This window comes from Cydia strobilella, chromosome 17 (assembly GCF_947568885.1).
Source record: "Cydia strobilella chromosome 17, ilCydStro3.1, whole genome shotgun sequence".
NCBI lineage: Eukaryota > Metazoa > Arthropoda > Insecta > Lepidoptera > Tortricidae > Cydia > Cydia strobilella.
The window spans coordinates 6,412,533-6,430,871 of NC_086057.1; the positions used below are offsets into that span (position 1 = coordinate 6,412,533).

Sequence of the window (18,339 nt, forward strand, 5' to 3'; positions counted from 1 at the left end):
AAAAATGAATCTACGGGCATGCCGTGTGGCGGTGAATCTAATTAATTACTTACTAGTGGTGTTGTGTTTTGTTGCTCTCAAAATTGTATACATTATCATAGGGGATAATCTATTGGGGGATGGGAAAAGTAAACTAAAATGTTCTTACAAGTAATTTAATTTATCAACAATGATCATAATCATACGTAAAACTAGTTTTATTATACTTAGATCTTTTCGTCACCACTCTTCAGGCTTGTCAAAACGCGTTAGTCTAAAAACGTCTAACAAGAGAATTACATTTTATTAGGTATGTGCGAAATGCTTGGTAAAAGTCAAATTAACTTTTCCGGGACGGAAGTTTCATAAATCCGCAATTTATTTAACCTTTTGAACGCTTTATGTCATAAACACTTCGAGCAACACCGGCTTCCGACACGTCGAAAGGGAGGAGCCAAAGCGATATCTTACCGTACAAATCATTCTGTCGTTTTTTGCGGGGGGAAACGTGCACACAGGCGCACGTCTCACTCACTACATACAAAATCCAATCTAATGACACAAATACATAGAAAATGACACACGTCAACGACAAACCTTGGACACCTCGATCTCTTTGTGTACGGACGAGTCACAACATGCACCGCCATATACACGGTTGTGCCTATGCTTTGGGAGAGGGGAAATAGTATGAATGACGTCTCCCTTCCGTGTTGCTCGAAGCATAAACAAAAATCACACACACCAAGCTCCCGGGTGGAATGGAGCTAATGTAAACCTTACTTGAATGTGTGAAGATTACTTTGACAGCGTCCAAAATAACATCTTGTACTTGGCGCTGTGGGCATGACTGGTAACGACGCCTTTAGGTGTTATTGGCGTTCAAAAGGTAAAGGGCCCAACGGAGTCACTGTATCATACTGTCATGCTCATAAAACCTATATCCAGACCATCTATTTATTTTTCTTGTTAGACATTTTGCTACTAATTCGTTCCGACAGTACCAAGTAACATTTTTACAGTTTATCAAACTTAAGTCAAAAATTTGTATACAACTTCCAATACATACTGTATTGACGCTATTCCATGGATAATTTCATTAATTTTTACCCGTTTACATAGTTTTATTTCGTTGTTCCGTTTTCGTAACCTTTAACAGCTAGATTTAATTGACGAAACTCAAATACAAATTATACATATATAAAGTAAAATTAAAATATTCAATTAGTTAAAATTATATTTACCTACAGGGTGTAACAAAATTAGTGGGGATGCATTTATGGCCATATTCGGTATCGTGTTCTGATAAGGATAGTTTTTAGACGAAAAGATTTTTTTTTGTTCTATGGGGCAGGCCGTCCACGTACATACATACATACCCTCCATACAAAGGCCAAAAAATTTTCGCATCAAAACTTTTTCCTAATCAGAACACGATACCGAATATGCCCTTAAACGGATCCCCACTATTTTTGTTACACCTTGTATATTAGAAAAACTACGTCTTTGATAATAGCGCAAGTTTGAATATTGCCTGGCAAATTTTCTATGCTTATTTATACTTTATTGATCATGATAGAGTATAGTTACGAAAAAGGAACAAACGCGCGAACGAACGTGTTGCGCTTTCCATAACATTACTATTCGAATACGTTTTACAGCCAGTGTCGCAGTACTAGTGGCCTATTTTATGATGTTTTTATCGATGGTCCGTTTGCAATCGATTACGTGAAACGTAACGTCGATGAGAACATTTCATAATAATAGGTCTATAAAATCTGCCAGTCGCTTACTACAGGAGGCGCTTAGATTTCGGCTAAGCTAACTTTGCACTTCGAGGTAGTGTCTTTTTAAACGACATGTTTTCATATAAATTTGACAATAATAATAACTAGAGTTGTGCCGTTCTCGGGGACGTTCTCAGTTTTGTATGGGAAACTTTCTCGCTCGAGAATATTTCCCATAGCCACCATAGGAAACGGAGAACGTTCTCGAGAATGCCACAACTCTAATCATAACATTGCCACACTTTGTCATCGCTAATGCCATGCAGAGTTAGTTAGTCCGACTCCACCGCTTTAGGTACATTTTCTATTTATAAATTCGTAGTCTATGGTTTGTGCCGCTATTTTGGAACTAGGACATTTTAGTGTCATCGTTGCGGCCGCGTTCTGTGACACACATTTCCTCTGAACATTTCTATTCCGACAATGGAACATATACCTTATGCTACAGTCACGAAAAACATCGTCGATCGAATCAACTTGAAAATGACGCCAGCAGAGTGGGCTGTTATATTGATAGTTTGTGCGGAAAGAGGCACAGAATGTATTGATTCCCTTATATTCCCCGACTATTCTCTTTTCGCAAAGACTTTACATTAATATTTCACAGAAGTACAGCGGTGTCACCGCCAGCGACATATAGCAAATTAGCTCGGTGTATTTTGTGCCTTTCGGGTAACTAGCATCCGCCTCGAGCGTTATTTTGTTTGGAACCTAGATTATAAGGAGTATTTACATAGTGCCACCTAGCGGTGAGGGTGGGCAGTGGGCAGCTGAGCACTAGCCGGAGAGGTCGCCGTGGTCGAAGAGCTCCTGGTCGTAGATGGCGGCGCGCACGGTGCGGCCGCCGAAGTAGCGCCCGTTCAGCGCCGCCGCCGCCGCGGTCGCCTCTGTGCACAACATACGTATATGGTTAGGGCGTAAAATGGTCCATGAACTAATTAGAATAGTTATTTGTGGTATTTTCTACAAAAGGGGACCTTATTGTCGATGGCGCTTACGCCACTATAAACGATGCTCCGATATAAATACAATGCCGCGCGACGCTGTGCGGCGTAAGCGCCATCGACAATAAGGTCCCTTTTCATAGAAAATGCCCCATTTACGATACAAGTGCGGAAAAGAGTTAATTCGAAACGAGTGGCGATAAATTAAAACACGACCGCGGGAGTGTTTTAAATCGACACAAGTTGCGAATTACCTATTCGCACGTGTATCGTACAACTTTTTACAGTACATAATATATGGCCTTTTAAACTCGACATATGCACGAAAAGTGCTCTACGCACTAGTGCGAGAAAGTAGCAGTGTACTGTAATAGTTATTTACGATACAAGTGCGGAAAAGAGGAAATTCGAAACAAGTGGCGATAAATTAAAACATGACCGCGGGAGTGTTTTCAATCGACACGAGTTGCGAATTACTTATTCGCACGTGTATCGTACAACGCTTTACGGTACATATTTCCCTTTAAACTTTCGACATATGCACGAAAAGTGCCCTTTTACGCACTAGTGCGAGAAAGTAGCACCATGTGTACTGTAAAATGTATTTTCTTTAAATGTCTCAACCGCTAAAAGTCCTGACTAAAGACCAAAGCACGTAAAAAAACTTTTTTTTTAATACAGTAAATAGTTTTGAACGAATGACTAACTGTATGTTACGGGTGAGATACTGACCATCAGGGTTTTGGAACTGCACGAAAATTTTGACTAGTGCGTGCGCGGGGTCATCGTCCTCGCTTTGCCGCTCGTTGTAGATTACGAGCCTTTCGACCACGCCCCATTTGCCGCATTCCTCCTGTAAACAAAATATTGGCTATGAGCGTGTCATGCGGGTCTATATAGGTAGAATAAGAAATTGCCACGCGAAACAACTCGATCTGTGGAAACGTACCAAATGACTTAACTCGTTACTTGCTATAACAAAACCGGTTACATAGGGGGGTGAGGGGGGGGGGGGACTAAAAACCGGTTTTACATTCCCGGAGTATGCTACTTAGATAATGTCACCTGGTGAAGTGAATAAAAATCTCGACATTTCTCCATATCCTCCGTCGCAAAATTCAAGCATGTTAGCGAGCAGCACGCCGCGGTACGCCGCATGAGCTGCTGCATGACGAGGTCACAGAATAAGTTATAGTATTATCATACAGAACGGCCACGCACCGCCCCGCCCCGACTCGAATTACCTCGCCCCGCGACAGCAGATTGACGGCCGTTTGCCGGCCGCTCAGTACTATTTTGCGTCATGCGTCATAGTGTGAGTAAGTTACTTACAACTTACTCACACTATGACGCATGTACAGACGTGCCGTTCACCAATAGAAACGCAAGTGATTTTTGATGTATAGCGTGTCCGCCCTGTGACGAGGTGCCGCGCCAACTGCCCCGAGATGTAGCGGCTCCTGCTGTATTGTTGGGGGGGACAGGAGTGTCTGTAGGGCATGTAGACCGGCTACTGTACCTGTATCTCGTGGTGCAGCGCCTCGTCGACCTCCTCGGGCGCCACCATGTTGGCGAGCAGCACGGTGCGCGACACGCGGCGCCGCATGAGCCGCTGCATGACGAGGTGCCGCGCCGACTGCCCCGAGATGTAGCGACTCCTGCTGTAGTGTTGGGGGGGACAGGAGTGTCTGTAGGGCATGTAGACCGGCTACTGTACCTGTATCTCGTGGTGCAGCGCCTCGTCGACCTCCTCGGGCGCCACCATGTTGGCGAGCAGCACGGTGCGCGACACGCGGCGCCGCATGAGCCGCTGCATGACGAGGTGCCGCGCCGACTGCCCCGAGATGTAGCGGCTCCTGCTGTAGTGTTGGGGGGGACAGGAGTGTCTGTAGGGCATGTAGACCGGCTACTGTACCTGTATCTCGTGGTGCAGCGCCTCGTCGACCTCCTCGGGCGCCACCATGTTGGCGAGCAGCACGGTGCGCGACACGCGGCGCCGCATGAGCCGCTGCATGACGAGGTGCCGCGCCGACTGCCCCGAGATGTAGCGACTCCTGCTGTAGTGTTGGGGGGGACAGGAGTGTCTGTAGGGCATGTAGACCGGCTACTGTACCTGTATCTCGTGGTGCAGCGCCTCGTCGACCTCCTCGGGCGCCACCATGTTGGCGAGCAGCACGGTGCGCGACACGCGGCGCCGCATGAGCCGCTGCATGACGAGGTGCCGCGCCGACTGCCCCGAGATGTAGCGACTCCTGCTGTAGTGTTGGGGGGGACAGGAGTGTCTGTAGGGCATGTAGACCGGCTACTGTACCTGTATCTCGTGGTGCAGCGCCTCGTCGACCTCCTCGGGCGCCACCATGTTGGCGAGCAGCACGGTGCGCGACACGCGGCGCCGCATGAGCCGCTGCATGACGAGGTGCCGCGCCGACTGCCCCGAGATGTAGCGGCTCCTGCTGTAGTGTTGGGGGGGACAGGAGTGTCTGTAGGGCATGTAGACCGGCTACTGTACCTGTATCTCGTGGTGCAGCGCCTCGTCGACCTCCTCGGGCGCCACCATGTTGGCGAGCAGCACGGTGCGCGACACGCGGCGCCGCATGAGCCGCTGCATGACGAGGTGCCGCGCCGACTGCCCCGAGATGTAGCGGCTCCTGCTGTAGTGTTGGGGGGGACAGGAGTGTCTGTAGGGCATGTAGACCGGCTACTGTACCTGTATCTCGTGGTGCAGCGCCTCGTCGACCTCCTCGGGCGCCACCATGTTGGCGAGCAGCACGGTGCGCGACACGCGGCGCCGCATAAGCCGCTGCATGACGAGGTGCCGCGCCGACTGCCCCGAGATGTAGCGGCTCCTGCTGTAGTGTTGGGGGGGACAGGAGTGTCTGTAGGGCATGTAGACCGGCTACTGTACCTGTATCTCGTGGTGCAGCGCCTCGTCGACCTCCTCGGGCGCCACCATGTTGGCGAGCAGCACGGTGCGCGACACGCGGCGCCGCATGAGCCGCTGCATGACGAGGTGCCGCGCCGACTGCCCCGAGATGTAGCGGCTCCTGCTGTAGTGTTGGGGGGGACAGGAGTGTCTGTAGGGCATGTAGACCGGCTACTGTACCTGTATCTCGTGGTGCAGCGCCTCGTCAACCTCCTCGGGCGCCACCATGTTGGCGAGCAGCACGGTGCGCGACACGCGGCGCCGCATGAGCCGCTGCATGACGAGGTGCCGCGCCGACTGCCCCGAGATGTAGCGGCTCCTGCTGTAGTGTTGGGGGGGACAGGAGTGTCTGTAGGGCATGTAGACCGGCTACTGTACCTGTATCTCGTGGTGCAGCGCCTCGTCGACCTCCTCGGGCGCCACCATGTTGGCGAGCAGCACGGTGCGCGACACGCGGCGCCGCATGAGCCGCTGCATGACGAGGTGCCGCGCCGACTGCCCCGAGATGTAGCGGCTCCTGCTGTAGTGTTGGGGGGGACAGGAGTGTCTGTAGGGCATGTAGACCGGCTACTGTACCTGTATCTCGTGGTGCAGCGCCTCGTCAACCTCCTCGGGCGCCACCATGTTGGCGAGCAGCACGGTGCGCGACACGCGGCGCCGCATGAGCCGCTGCATGACGAGGTGCCGCGCCGACTGCCCCGAGATGTAGCGGCTCCTGCTGTAGTGTTGGGGGGGACAGGAGTGTCTGTAGGGCATGTAGACCGGCTACTGTACCTGTATCTCGTGGTGCAGCGCCTCGTCGACCTCCTCGGGCGCCACCATGTTGGCGAGCAGCACGGTGCGCGACACGCGGCGCCGCATGAGCCGCTGCATGACGAGGTGCCGCGCCGACTGCCCCGAGATGTAGCGGCTCCTGCTGTAGTGTTGGGGGGGACAGGAGTGTCTGTAGGGCATGTAGACCGGCTACTGTACCTGTATCTCGTGGTGCAGCGCCTCGTCGACCTCCTCGGGCGCCACCATGTTGGCGAGCAGCACGGTGCGCGACACGCGGCGCCGCATGAGCCGCTGCATGACGAGGTGCCGCGCCGACTGCCCCGAGATGTAGCGGCTCCTGCTGTAGTGTTGGGGGGGACAGGAGTGTCTGTAGGGCATGTAGACCGGCTACTGTACCTGTATCTCGTGGTGCAGCGCCTCGTCGACCTCCTCGGGCGCCACCATGTTGGCGAGCAGCACGGTGCGCGACACGCGGCGCCGCATGAGCCGCTGCATGACGAGGTGCCGCGCCGACTGCCCCGAGATGTAGCGGCTCCTGCTGTAGTGTTGGGGGGGACAGGAGTGTCTGTAGGGCATGTAGACCGGCTACTGTACCTGTATCTCGTGGTGCAGCGCCTCGTCGACCTCCTCGGGCGCCACCATGTTGGCGAGCAGCACGGTGCGCGACACGCGGCGCCGCATGAGCCGCTGCATGACGAGGTGCCGCGCCGACTGCCCCGAGATGTAGCGGCTCCTGCTGTAGTGTTGGGGGGGACAGGAGTGTCTGTAGGGCATGTAGACCGGCTACTGTACCTGTATCTCGTGGTGCAGCGCCTCGTCGACCTCCTCGGGCGCCACCATGTTGGCGAGCAGCACGGTGCGCGACACGCGGCGCCGCATGAGCCGCTGCATGACGAGGTGCCGCGCCGACTGCCCCGAGATGTAGCGGCTCCTGCTGTAGTGTTGGGGGGGACAGGAGTGTCTGTAGGGCATGTAGACCGGCTACTGTACCTGTATCTCGTGGTGCAGCGCCTCGTCGACCTCCTCGGGCGCCACCATGTTGGCGAGCAGCACGGTGCGCGACACGCGGCGCCGCATGAGCCGCTGCATGACGAGGTGCCGCGCCGACTGCCCCGAGATGGACAGGGATTCTTGCTGCTGCAGCGTGTCGGGGGAAGAGTCTAGGAGTTTCTTCTGTAGGGCTGCTTGTAAGCCGGCTTCGCCTATTGCGGCTGCGGACGCGGCTGATACTGGTGGCGGTTGCGTCTGGAAAATGGTACACCGTTTATAACTCGTGGCGAAATAAGACTATGTGATTTTTTTAATCATTAGTAAGTACAATTATTAATACCCCCATTCACTGCCAGCGACCGGCTAGGCTGGTTCTTCAATCAATCAATCAATTTATTTTGCTATAATAAGGGTTGGTTTACAGGTGTTATTACAATAAGTATTTTTATGTACACTCCTTAATTAGCCATAATCTATAGCATGCAAAAATATTCACAATTATTCTTTGTTCGTAGGTGCTTTTAGCTATATACAAAGCGAGTAAACCGCGTAATAGGCACGACTATTGAGCGCTAGCAGTTGCGTTAATATTTAGATATCGGTTTCAAGCGCCTCATTTGGGTAAAAGGCATCCGAGTCGGTGGAGACGTACGTCGCCCGAGGCACGTCTACACAGACCGAGCTGCATCGCGCGGCATTTTTCCGGTATTACTTAGTCCCGAAGTAATATATCGCCGAAAATGATGTACGTGATACCCGTGTGTAGTGTACCTGTGGGGGCGGCTGCGGTCTCGCGGACACGGGCGGCGGCGGGATGACGACGCCGGGCGGCGGCAGCGCGGCGGCGGGCAGCGCGGCGGGCAGCGTCGCCGGCAGCGACACGGGCAGCGCGGCCGGCAGCGGCACGGGCAGGCTGGCGGGCAGCGCGCCGGGCAGGGCCGCCGCGAGCGTGGGCAGCGCGGCGGCCGGGGACACGCCGAGGGCGTTCAGCTTCGTCAGGCCTAGCGCTACGGCGTTGCTGGCTACGGCGTCCATCGCCTGCGCATTTAAAAACAAGTAAATAGAGCGCGTTGGGGTAAGATGGAATGGATTTTTTTTTATAACCACCGTAAAACAATATAAAGGTTTGTGTTAGAAAAATTTAACATGGTGGAGTTATAAGCAAACAATATATGAATGCAATTAGGTTATTGATGTTCGGCAATAGATAGGTTTTCGATTGTTAACACATCAACACTGACACGAGGGGTGAACCTTCCTTAAGATAAAGGAGAAAAAAAATTACGCAACGAATAGATTATACGAGAGGATGTAAAACTTTACGCCCAGACGCGATGACACACAATAAATAATAGTACTAACTACCATACAGAAAGGACACTTCCTACAAAACCGAAGTTTGACAGCGATTCAGGGACGAATCATGCTGTCCCTTTCTCATGTATGGCACTATCCCTTTCGACTATTTACGGTCGTGCACGCAAAGGGACGTCAAGTCGTGCCAACCCTAATAATTGCTCGGAGCAATGTTGTGCCGAACGGAGCCGAGAAAGCCCGAAAGGATAAGTGTCCCCCACTGACGATGATAACATTGACGGCTTCCAGTATGAGTGAGAAACGGGACCGGTACAGAGTACACCGTACAGTACGAGTACCTGTATCTTGGCAGTGGCGGCGGCGGGCCGGACAGCGCGTGCGGCGGCGTGATGGCGCGCCCCACGCGCAGGTACTGCCAATGAGAAACGGGACCGGTACAGCGTACAGCGTACACCGTACAGTACCTGTATCTTGGCAGTGGCGGCGGCAGCAGCGACGGCGGCGGCGGTGGGCATGGCCTGCGGCGGCGGCGGGCCGGACAGCGCGTGCGGCGGCGTGATGGCGCGCCCCACGCGCAGGTACTGCCAATGAGAAACGGGACCGGTACAGCGTACAGCGTACACCGTACACCGTACAGTACCTGTATCTTGGCAGTGGCGGCGGCAGCAGCGACGGCGGCGGCGGTGGGCATGGCCTGCGGCGGCGGCGGGCCGGACAGCGCGTGCGGCGGCGTGATGGCGCGCCCCACGCGCAGGTACTGCCCGCCCAGGTCGAACAGGTTCATCGACGCGATGGCTTCTAGCGCGGCGTTTAATGTTGCGTACTCTAGGAATCCGTAGCCCTAAGGAAGTAACTTTTAGTTGTTTTAGTTGTTCAAATTTTCGAGCGTGCCGGCACGCTTAATTCGAATAATCAAATCCATACAAAAAAATGTACATATTTGCTGACAGTTACACGTGTATACAGATCAATGAGATAAATGTTACAGTGATCTTCCATAATACTGATATAGTTTTGGGTAACGTTTGAAAACTTATGAACAGGTTAAATGAAAAACCGGTTAATCATTTGACTTTTGTTTCGAGTTCTGAACACGCTTTCAACCAGCCGTTTACGTTCTTAATTATTTTTTATGAACGTTTTATTTGCTCTATATTTTAATACCATACGGCATACGAAAAGTAAACCAATAACAAATATAAGAGGAAGAGGAACATAATATTATTTATTTATTAATGTAGGCGATTTACAAGCGCATCGTTAGTGATCAAAAGATAAACACATACATGTTTAGTACATGTACTAATTGCATCTTCGTGTATGAAACTCTATGGCTGCTGCACGAGGCAACGCTGACTAGACGCCGATGCATATATAATAATATTCTAAGTTCTAACCTTATGCCTCGTAGCCTGCGCACCGTGCGCTAGCCTGCAGTACGTGACGGGCCCGAACGCCTCGAACACGTTCTTGATGTCGTCCTCACTAAGCTCGGGGTGAACTGACGCTACGTAGATACGGTTGTACTGCTTCGCCTCCTCCTGCGATCACATGGGAATTAGTCATTGTCCATATAGTGAGCAGTTTTTTTGGAAATAATTATTTGTATCGAACCAATGTGTAGAAGTTGTGTTTGAAATAATTACAACGTAACCAAAGAAATGCCGTGTAGAAATGCCCGATAAATCTGTTCTACTTTAATAGGAATTTTCCTACGAATATTGTCGTGACTCTAAGGTAGTATATGAATTATAATATTTCCAACCCGAATTCAGATAGGACCAATAAATTAATAATAAGAAAAAAAAATCTCTCGTTCGTATAAAGACCCTTGTATTGTATTGAAATTTCGTTTTCTCCAAATTCCCACTTAAACACTAAAACATCTCTGTAGGCATTAGGCATATGATGATGATGAACCCACCTGTATCTCGTCTATGACGGCCTGAGCCTGCGGCATGTTGCTGGGCCGCCCCACGACCTTGATGTTCCGCCCGCCCAGCATCACGCCGTTCATCTGCTCCAAGCTGAGCTGCGCCGCTTCTGGTATCTCGTATTCGACGAATGCGAAGCCCTTGTGAGAATAAATTTTGTTAAAAAATTCAAATAAAAATAGATGCAAGTTTTCATTGCTGAGCACTAGTTGGAGTTGTAATTCATCAAAGCGATTCTAGTGCTAGAACTGGCTCGAACTCAATGCGGGTACATTACTTTGTAGGAGATTCTATGGCTACTTCAGTCTCAAGTCAAGCTTATGTAATCATAATAGACTGGTTTGATAGTAAATACCTATGCAAAATTGCAGCTCAATCAGATATCAAATAGTAGAATTAACTTGCAAGATTTCATTACAGATATCTGGACAGGTGAAACTAAATATAAGCAAAAAAACCGGCCAAGTGCGAGTCGGACTCGCGTTCCAAGGGTTCCGTACTGCTCTTAGATTGCGATCTGGCCACATTCCTTTAAATAGCTATGCGTTTATGATGCGTAAAGTTGACTCGCCCAAATGTAATTTATGCGGAGTAGTTGAAGACGTGTTTCATGTTACAATGGAATGTCGCCGAGGTGCTGCGCAGCGTCGACTGCTTAATGTCAGGTGCTATGACCTCGGCAGGGTCAATAGTATCCTGGCTTGTCCAGCCTCAGAAGAGGCTGGGCTTCTTTATAATATGGTCAAAGACATCATTCAACTTAGAAATAGTGAAAGTTAGTCTGTGTAGTTTTTTTTAGAGAGCCACTATGAGGGTGGCATTTGTTTAAAACTTAAAACCCTCTATAAATAAATAAAGATTAAAAAAAAAAAAAAGGGTTCCGTACATTACACAATTAAAACAATGTATTTTTATGTGAAACGTGAGTGAAATGTCTTTAAAAAACCCGTAGGGGTCGGATCAAAAACTAAGTAATTAAGTCCGACTCACGCTTGACTGCAATTTCTAATAGGTTTTCCTGTAATCAGTAGGTAAAGATCTATTTTGTGTATTTTTTTCAAAATTTTAGACCAAGTAGTTTCGGAGATAAAGGGGGGGGGGATGGTAATTTTTTGCCTATTTTCTAGAAAAACTTCTAAATTGTTTATCCTAAAAGTATAAAAAAAAATAATTTAAGATTCTCACAATGAGCTCTTTCATTTGATATATAACACGATATAGTTTGAAAAACTTTATTTTTTAATTATCTCATTAACCCCCCAAAAGTGGCCCCTATGTTTAAAATTCATTTGTTTACGTTACATGTCCGTCTTTGGGTCACAAACTTACATATGTATACCAAAATTCAACTTAAATGGTCCAGTAGTTTCGGAGAAAATAGGCTGTGACAGACGGACAGACAGACAGACGCACGAGTGATCCTATAAGGGTTCCGTTTTTTCCTTTTGAGGTGCGGAACCCTAAAAAAGCATGAAAGCAGAAGAAGTATTCCACAAAAAGGTCTACTTGTCGGGGACGTGATTGCGTATTGCAGCTACCTTAGTAACCTGTAGAAATCTGTTTTATATAGTTGTCGAATTGAAAGCTAAGTTATTAAACCTTCTGATGCCAAATATCAGTATCAGAAGTGTTAATAAATTAATAAAAAATAGCGTTACGAAGCCGACATTTTCTGAAATGCCCCAGAATCTATAAATGTCTATTTACCTTATGTTTTTGTGTAACGGGATCCCACGACATGTTGATACTCTTGATCGGGCCGAACGGCAAAAATGCCTGGCGGATCGTGTCTTCTTTCAACTCGAACGAGATGGAGCCAACATATACTCTGCAACAATACCGATTATCACCGGTTAATTATATTGTGGACCAACTTCAATTCCAAGAAAATAAGGTTTTGTATTCGATAGTCGCCAGTTCTTTTAAATGTATTTTTACTGATTATTACTAACTCTATAGAATCTGACTACGCTAATTTTGCACAAATGGGCAGTAGGAACGCATACATATCCCTATAAACTCCATACTTAACGTGGCACTTGGCATGAAAACTTAAGGGGCCCACTGACTATCAGTCCGCCGGACGATATCGGCTTGTCAGTTGTTCGGAATAGTCAAAGTTTTGTTCTAACTGACAGGCCGATATCGTCCGGCGGACTGATAGTTAGTGGGCCCCTTTAGCGTGGTTTAGACTATATTTAGTTATTATAGTAATTTGTCTATTTTAAGCATTTCATGTCACGATTTAGAAAAAAAAAACACAATTGAAAAATATGAAATTAATAAAATTAAACACTTTCAATATTTGGAAAAAGAAAACCGATATATCTGAATGTATTTAGTGGGCATTGGCTCAGATCTTTTCAGCTTTACAGGTCACAGGTTCGACCAGCGAGAAGCGGGAGCCTACCAGTATCACTCTCATCATTGCCATTTTTGCCAGTTTTTTGGCAACTGCAAACTATTAATAACCGGTTATTAATGAAACCACAATGAAACCGGTTCAGTTTGGCTGCGAGGTTTAATATCCCTGAATCCGACAATGATTATTGATATCCCTTATTTATTTTTTACATTGTGTTTACTAGTCCATCTACTGGGCCTTACTGAAAATCAGCGTCGCGGAGTGTGCCATGTTAGCTCACACCGTGACACCAAGCTGAGTAAGGACCATTTAGCGCAACCTCATTCTGTTTAATTATTTCTAGTTTTAGTCTTGTTATGTTGTGCTAATAAATGCTTTTTCTTTCTTTCTTCTTTCTATTATATATTCAGTAGATAAATGTTTTTTTTTTTCGGTTTTTGATTTATGCCTATTTTATTTAGACACGCGACGCGGCAGCGTGTCCTGCCAAGTTCAAAGAAAAAGGACTGGGGACACAGCAACCGTGTGTAATATTACACGGTATTACAAAAGTAGCACGAACCATTTCGAGCTACTTTTGACCCCTTCACAACTTGAAACCTATTGAACCTACACACACATGAAATTTGGCACATTTATTCAAGCCCCTTAGCTTGTCTAAAATAAAATAAAATCATAAACGTACATAGCTCAAACAGTTATTTATAAATTAACGTTTAAAAACCGGCATTTTTGTGACTGACTTCGAACGACACATATTCTTAATATTGAACTTGGCTCTCATTTCACATTTGTGTTTATGTTGGGATTTCTGAAAGGCTGGTGCCTCTGGATCTTGCACCTACGTACTCTGCGAGGCCGCCTGTGTGCGAATGTCTCCTTCATTACGACCATCCAGATGCTTCTCCGTTGCATATTATTAGCGTTAGTTTGAATACCTTCTTAATTTCAATGTGCAGTGTGTGTGTAAAACCGATTATTCTAACATAGTTAGTGAAAACCGGTTATAATTATAAGAGTTTCTAATCTTTTGATAATACATAAGGACAAGAATCTGAAGGGTATGTGTCGTGTCTGAATACCTACCTTCTTAACTTCAATGGCTTTTTCATCAGTGTTTTTCAGCGTAGTAGTAGTTTTTAGTAAAAACCGGTTATATATAAGTGAGTATCGTAAGCGTATCGTACCTGCACATGAGGGCCAGCGCCTGTTGCCGTTGCACCTGCGTCCTCTGCGAAGCCATCTGTTGCTGCTGATGTGCCAGCGTCTGTTTCATCAGAACCATCTTGATGCTCTGCTCCATGGCGTACTTCTTGGCGCGGGCGACCGCGTCCGTCTGCTCGCTAGAGAGACGAGGTAGCGAACCGCCGAGGACCGCTGGGAGTGTTGAGCACTTGGCGCCTGGACCTGTATATCGGGAAAAGCTGTAGTCAGACCACGCTGTTTTTTATGCCAAGTGCTACGGGAAAAGCCATAGAGTCAGACCACGCTAAGTTTTCATGCCAAGTGCTACGTCAAGTATGCAGCTTAAAGGGATATGTATGCGAATGTTACTGCCAAGTATGTGCAAAGCTAGCATGGTCAGAGTCAGTTGGAGTGCTGTCAAATATTGCGCTCCTATGGGATATATGTAGAGTTGCCACTGCCAAGTCAGGTTAAACTTAGCGTAGTCGGAAATTGTACAATATTATAGTTGGTCAAGCAAATCTTATCAGTAGAAAAAGGCGCGAAATTCAAATTTTCTATGGGACGATATCCCTTCGCGCCTACATTTTTTTAAATTTGCCGCCTCTTTCTACTGGCAAGATTTGCTTGACCTACTATACTATAATATGTTACGACTCCCAATCTTAATAATTTCAATTCAAGAATGTAGTTATGTCCGACAAGAGCATGAAATTTGGGATAAATATCTTATAAAATTAATTACAATTAAAATTATAAATATAACTTGTACAAGTGAATGATTCAACTATTTCATGTTGTTTTACTGTTCCGTCAGCAAGGAGATGGAGACAGCACTGTTTGTTATAAGAAATGTTGTTCCTTGTTCTACTAAAATTCATAAGTAATTTAAAAAGCATGTTTGTTTAATAAATGCTTTTTTTGGCGTTTAATTAATGACCCAGGAAAACGTTACTAGTGATTTTCTCCTCTTTTCCACCGCTTTTGTGCCCAATTAAAATTTTCTTTTTTGTTTATAATAATTAATAAATAATGATATTTTCTTACCCAAAAGCTTCTTACCAGTGTAGACATCGCCCATCTGCTGCAAATCGTAGATAGGTGCATTGAAGTCCGCGCCTGCAAACAGGAGTTAGGTCAGTCAAGAGTTCGCGCCTCGCCCCGCGGGCCACACCACCACACCGGATCTGGGATTCAAAGTGGTCCTTCTATGTCACCAACGACCAATAACGCCTAACAATGATGCTTTAATATACATTTTTGTGACTTAGAAAAAGGTGACAGCTTATTTTCTCAGATTGTCTTTGCCATTAGTCGTTTGTGAAATAAGGGCCACTTAGTCCAATTCCAATTGGGTCTTGGTACTCAGTGGTCAGGTGTGGTGGCGCGGCCCGCGCGGGCACTGTATTAATGCACGCAACATGCACACTTCCACTGTCAACCTGCGCATCCTGGCCGGCTTAGGAACCCAATTGGGTTAGTGAAACTTTCTCTATCATACTCCATATCGTCCTTTCGTACCTATCACGCTTTGTAACCTTTCATGGAAGGTTGATGAAGGAAACCTTTCAAGGATGCAACGATAAAAATGCTATGCGGTTACATTTATGTATCAAAACCTAGTAAGTAGTGTTTGGTATTTCAAATCATGTTTCATAAGTATTTACTTTTTCCATAAATGTAAATAAACCTTTAATAGCCAAAAACTATAAAGATACGGATAATAACCTACCATGACCAAGTCATTTTATAATTGTTTTTGTTTAAGAAACAGGCTAAAATAATATTTTATATTCGACGAATCGCAAATTGTGAAACTTATTTATCAGTGTGGCTAGACGTCGGAAACCGGTGTATCCTTCATACAAATAACCGGTTTGTGATTTTGGTTAATCGCCTTATACGATATTTCTTCTGCTTTAATTCATTTATTTCCATAATGCTTAATAAAAATTTAAAATAATTCAACAAATGTGATGAGTGTCGTGTTGTGCAGTTAGTGGTTCCAACCCTTAAGTGTGCCATTGATTGGTATATACTACGCGATGCCAGTTTTATTCGAATCGTTACATCCCTACATTCAGTTATCGGGAGAGCCCGTGAGACCGCAGTCTGCGGAGAGAATCAGGCTCGCCGGCCAGGCAGCGCCCTAGCACGCTCGCTCGGCCGAGTAGGGAAGGTAGGTACATTGTGCTGCAGCAGGCGGCGGCGGCGGGCGGCGTTGCTCGGAGCGTAACGCAATAACCTAACTTAATATCTAGTCTGAAACAGAAAGCAGAAACACTGATCACTGAGGAGATGTTTCTCATGGCGAACACAACGTGACGAGACGGCGGCAGCGGGCGGCGGCGGCGGCGACAGCGCCTGCAACAGCGAGCACAGGCACGCGGCGTTAGATGCGCCTTACACTTGGGCCGCTCTTACCGAGCAAGGTCACTGGGTACTTACCTGGCGGCGGCGCGGCGGGCAGCGGTGGCGCGCCCGGCAACGGCGCGGGAGGCATACCCGGCGGCATGGTTGGCATGGCTACGCCAGGCATGCCGATGTTGCCCATGGACATGTTGGGATGCATCATGCCGGGATGCTGCATGCCGGGAAGCTGCATGCCTGGCATACCACTCATCCCTGGCATGCCCATCATGGGCATGCCGGGCATTCCATGCATTCCAGCCATCTGCATAGCACTTGTGTCACCACCCTGCAACTACACAATTTCTACATAAATAAATAAATTCGGTGCTTGCCTTGCTTGAAAATAAAAAAACGAGTTTTGAGAAATGCAAGAAAAAGGTGCAGATAAAATATGGGTATGCGAGCTTAAACCATAGAGAAAGATAGAATGGTCATAAACTAAGAACTGTGAATGAAATTCCGTGAAGGAACTAAATATTTTTGCGCGCTCTTAATCGGTCTTTACGTCCTTTAGGTCAGTGAGATTGGAGAGTGCTTGATTGAGTGAAACAGAAAACGGACGGAACAAAAGGGTTCACAATGTATCGCATACCTAAGGTTGGAAAAAAACTGAGTCTTAAACCAATCCCTATTCATTCCCGGCCCTCAACAACCGAACTGAACCAAAGGAACTAAAAGACTGAACTAGTGTGTTTGACCAATTTACCGTTCTCTGTAGTGAATGCGCAGGCACAAGCCTACCAGATGCAGTGTTCTTAGGATCCTAGCAGCAGTGTTTCAATTCAATTCAATATATTCTTTATTCAAATAGGCCTAGCAACAAGCACTTTTAAATTGTCAAGTTTTAAATATTACCTTAATCTAAATATCAGAGCAATTTATTGATGCATTATTATTCTTAAAAACATTCAATTATTATATGTAGATATGTTCTTAGGAATATTCATACAATATTAGCAACTTTTTTTTTTATTCTCATTTCTATCTGTCTTATTGCTGTTAAGCCTAGTTCGGGCTATGTTAGTAATTTAGTTGAGTAGTAACTATTACGTGTCTGAACACGAAAAATTTAGTCGAGTGGATTAGTCAGTGATTTAGTCGAGTGGATCCACTTTATTCTATTTTTTCAGGCGAGTGAATCTCCCCCCACCACTCTTACTAATTTACTTAACTAAATTTTTGGTGTTCAGACACGTTTTTTATTATTATTATTAAAGCTTTATTTGTTCTACAGTCAGTTTTTATTGTTTTTGTATTTTTTTCTTTAACTTTGTTTTGGGGCTGACTGTCTGCTGGGTGAAAGCCTCCTCACTTTTTCTCCACTCATCTCTATTCTTGAAATTTCTCCACTCGTCTTGGGCTATTTGGAGATACATTTAGTAACTAAAATACTCGCCACTTGACTAAATTAACGTAGCCCCAACCAGCCTTTCATTTTCTACTAATAAAAAAAATAACACGCGGCACGCTAAGGAAGAAACAAGTAATAACAAGGATGCTAGGATGAGGACTTGCTATCAGAAACAGTCTAACGTAGGTACATAAAAGGCGTAGCATAAAGGTGTAAAGCGATAAATAAAATTGATCTACAAAAACCCGCTACAACAAATGGTTGAAAACCACGCTAAACAAACTGTAGTTAAGTTACGTAGTAACAGATTTGGTAATGTAGGTACAATGTGTCGTATTTGTTTGACAAATTAAATGACTGAGATACAGCCACAAATGT

General features: G+C 46.6%; 1 protein-coding gene across 1 annotated transcript; it reads right to left on the bottom strand.

The window, feature by feature from the left end:
- Positions 1–141: 141 nt before the first annotated feature.
- On the bottom strand, positions 142–16,902 carry LOC134749013 (poly(U)-binding-splicing factor half pint). Its single transcript, XM_063683902.1, has 11 exons — positions 16,647–16,902; positions 15,261–15,317; positions 14,201–14,420; positions 12,356–12,476; positions 10,639–10,788; positions 10,112–10,255; positions 9,355–9,555; positions 8,169–8,435; positions 7,398–7,652; positions 3,443–3,563; positions 142–2,653 (listed from the first exon to the last, which is right to left on the bottom strand). Exons 1-11 carry the CDS (start codon positions 16,876–16,878, stop codon positions 2,544–2,546), a joined length of 1,878 nt encoding a protein of 625 aa, XP_063539972.1. The 5' UTR covers positions 16,879–16,902; the 3' UTR covers positions 142–2,543.
- Positions 16,903–18,339: the final 1,437 nt, after the last annotated feature.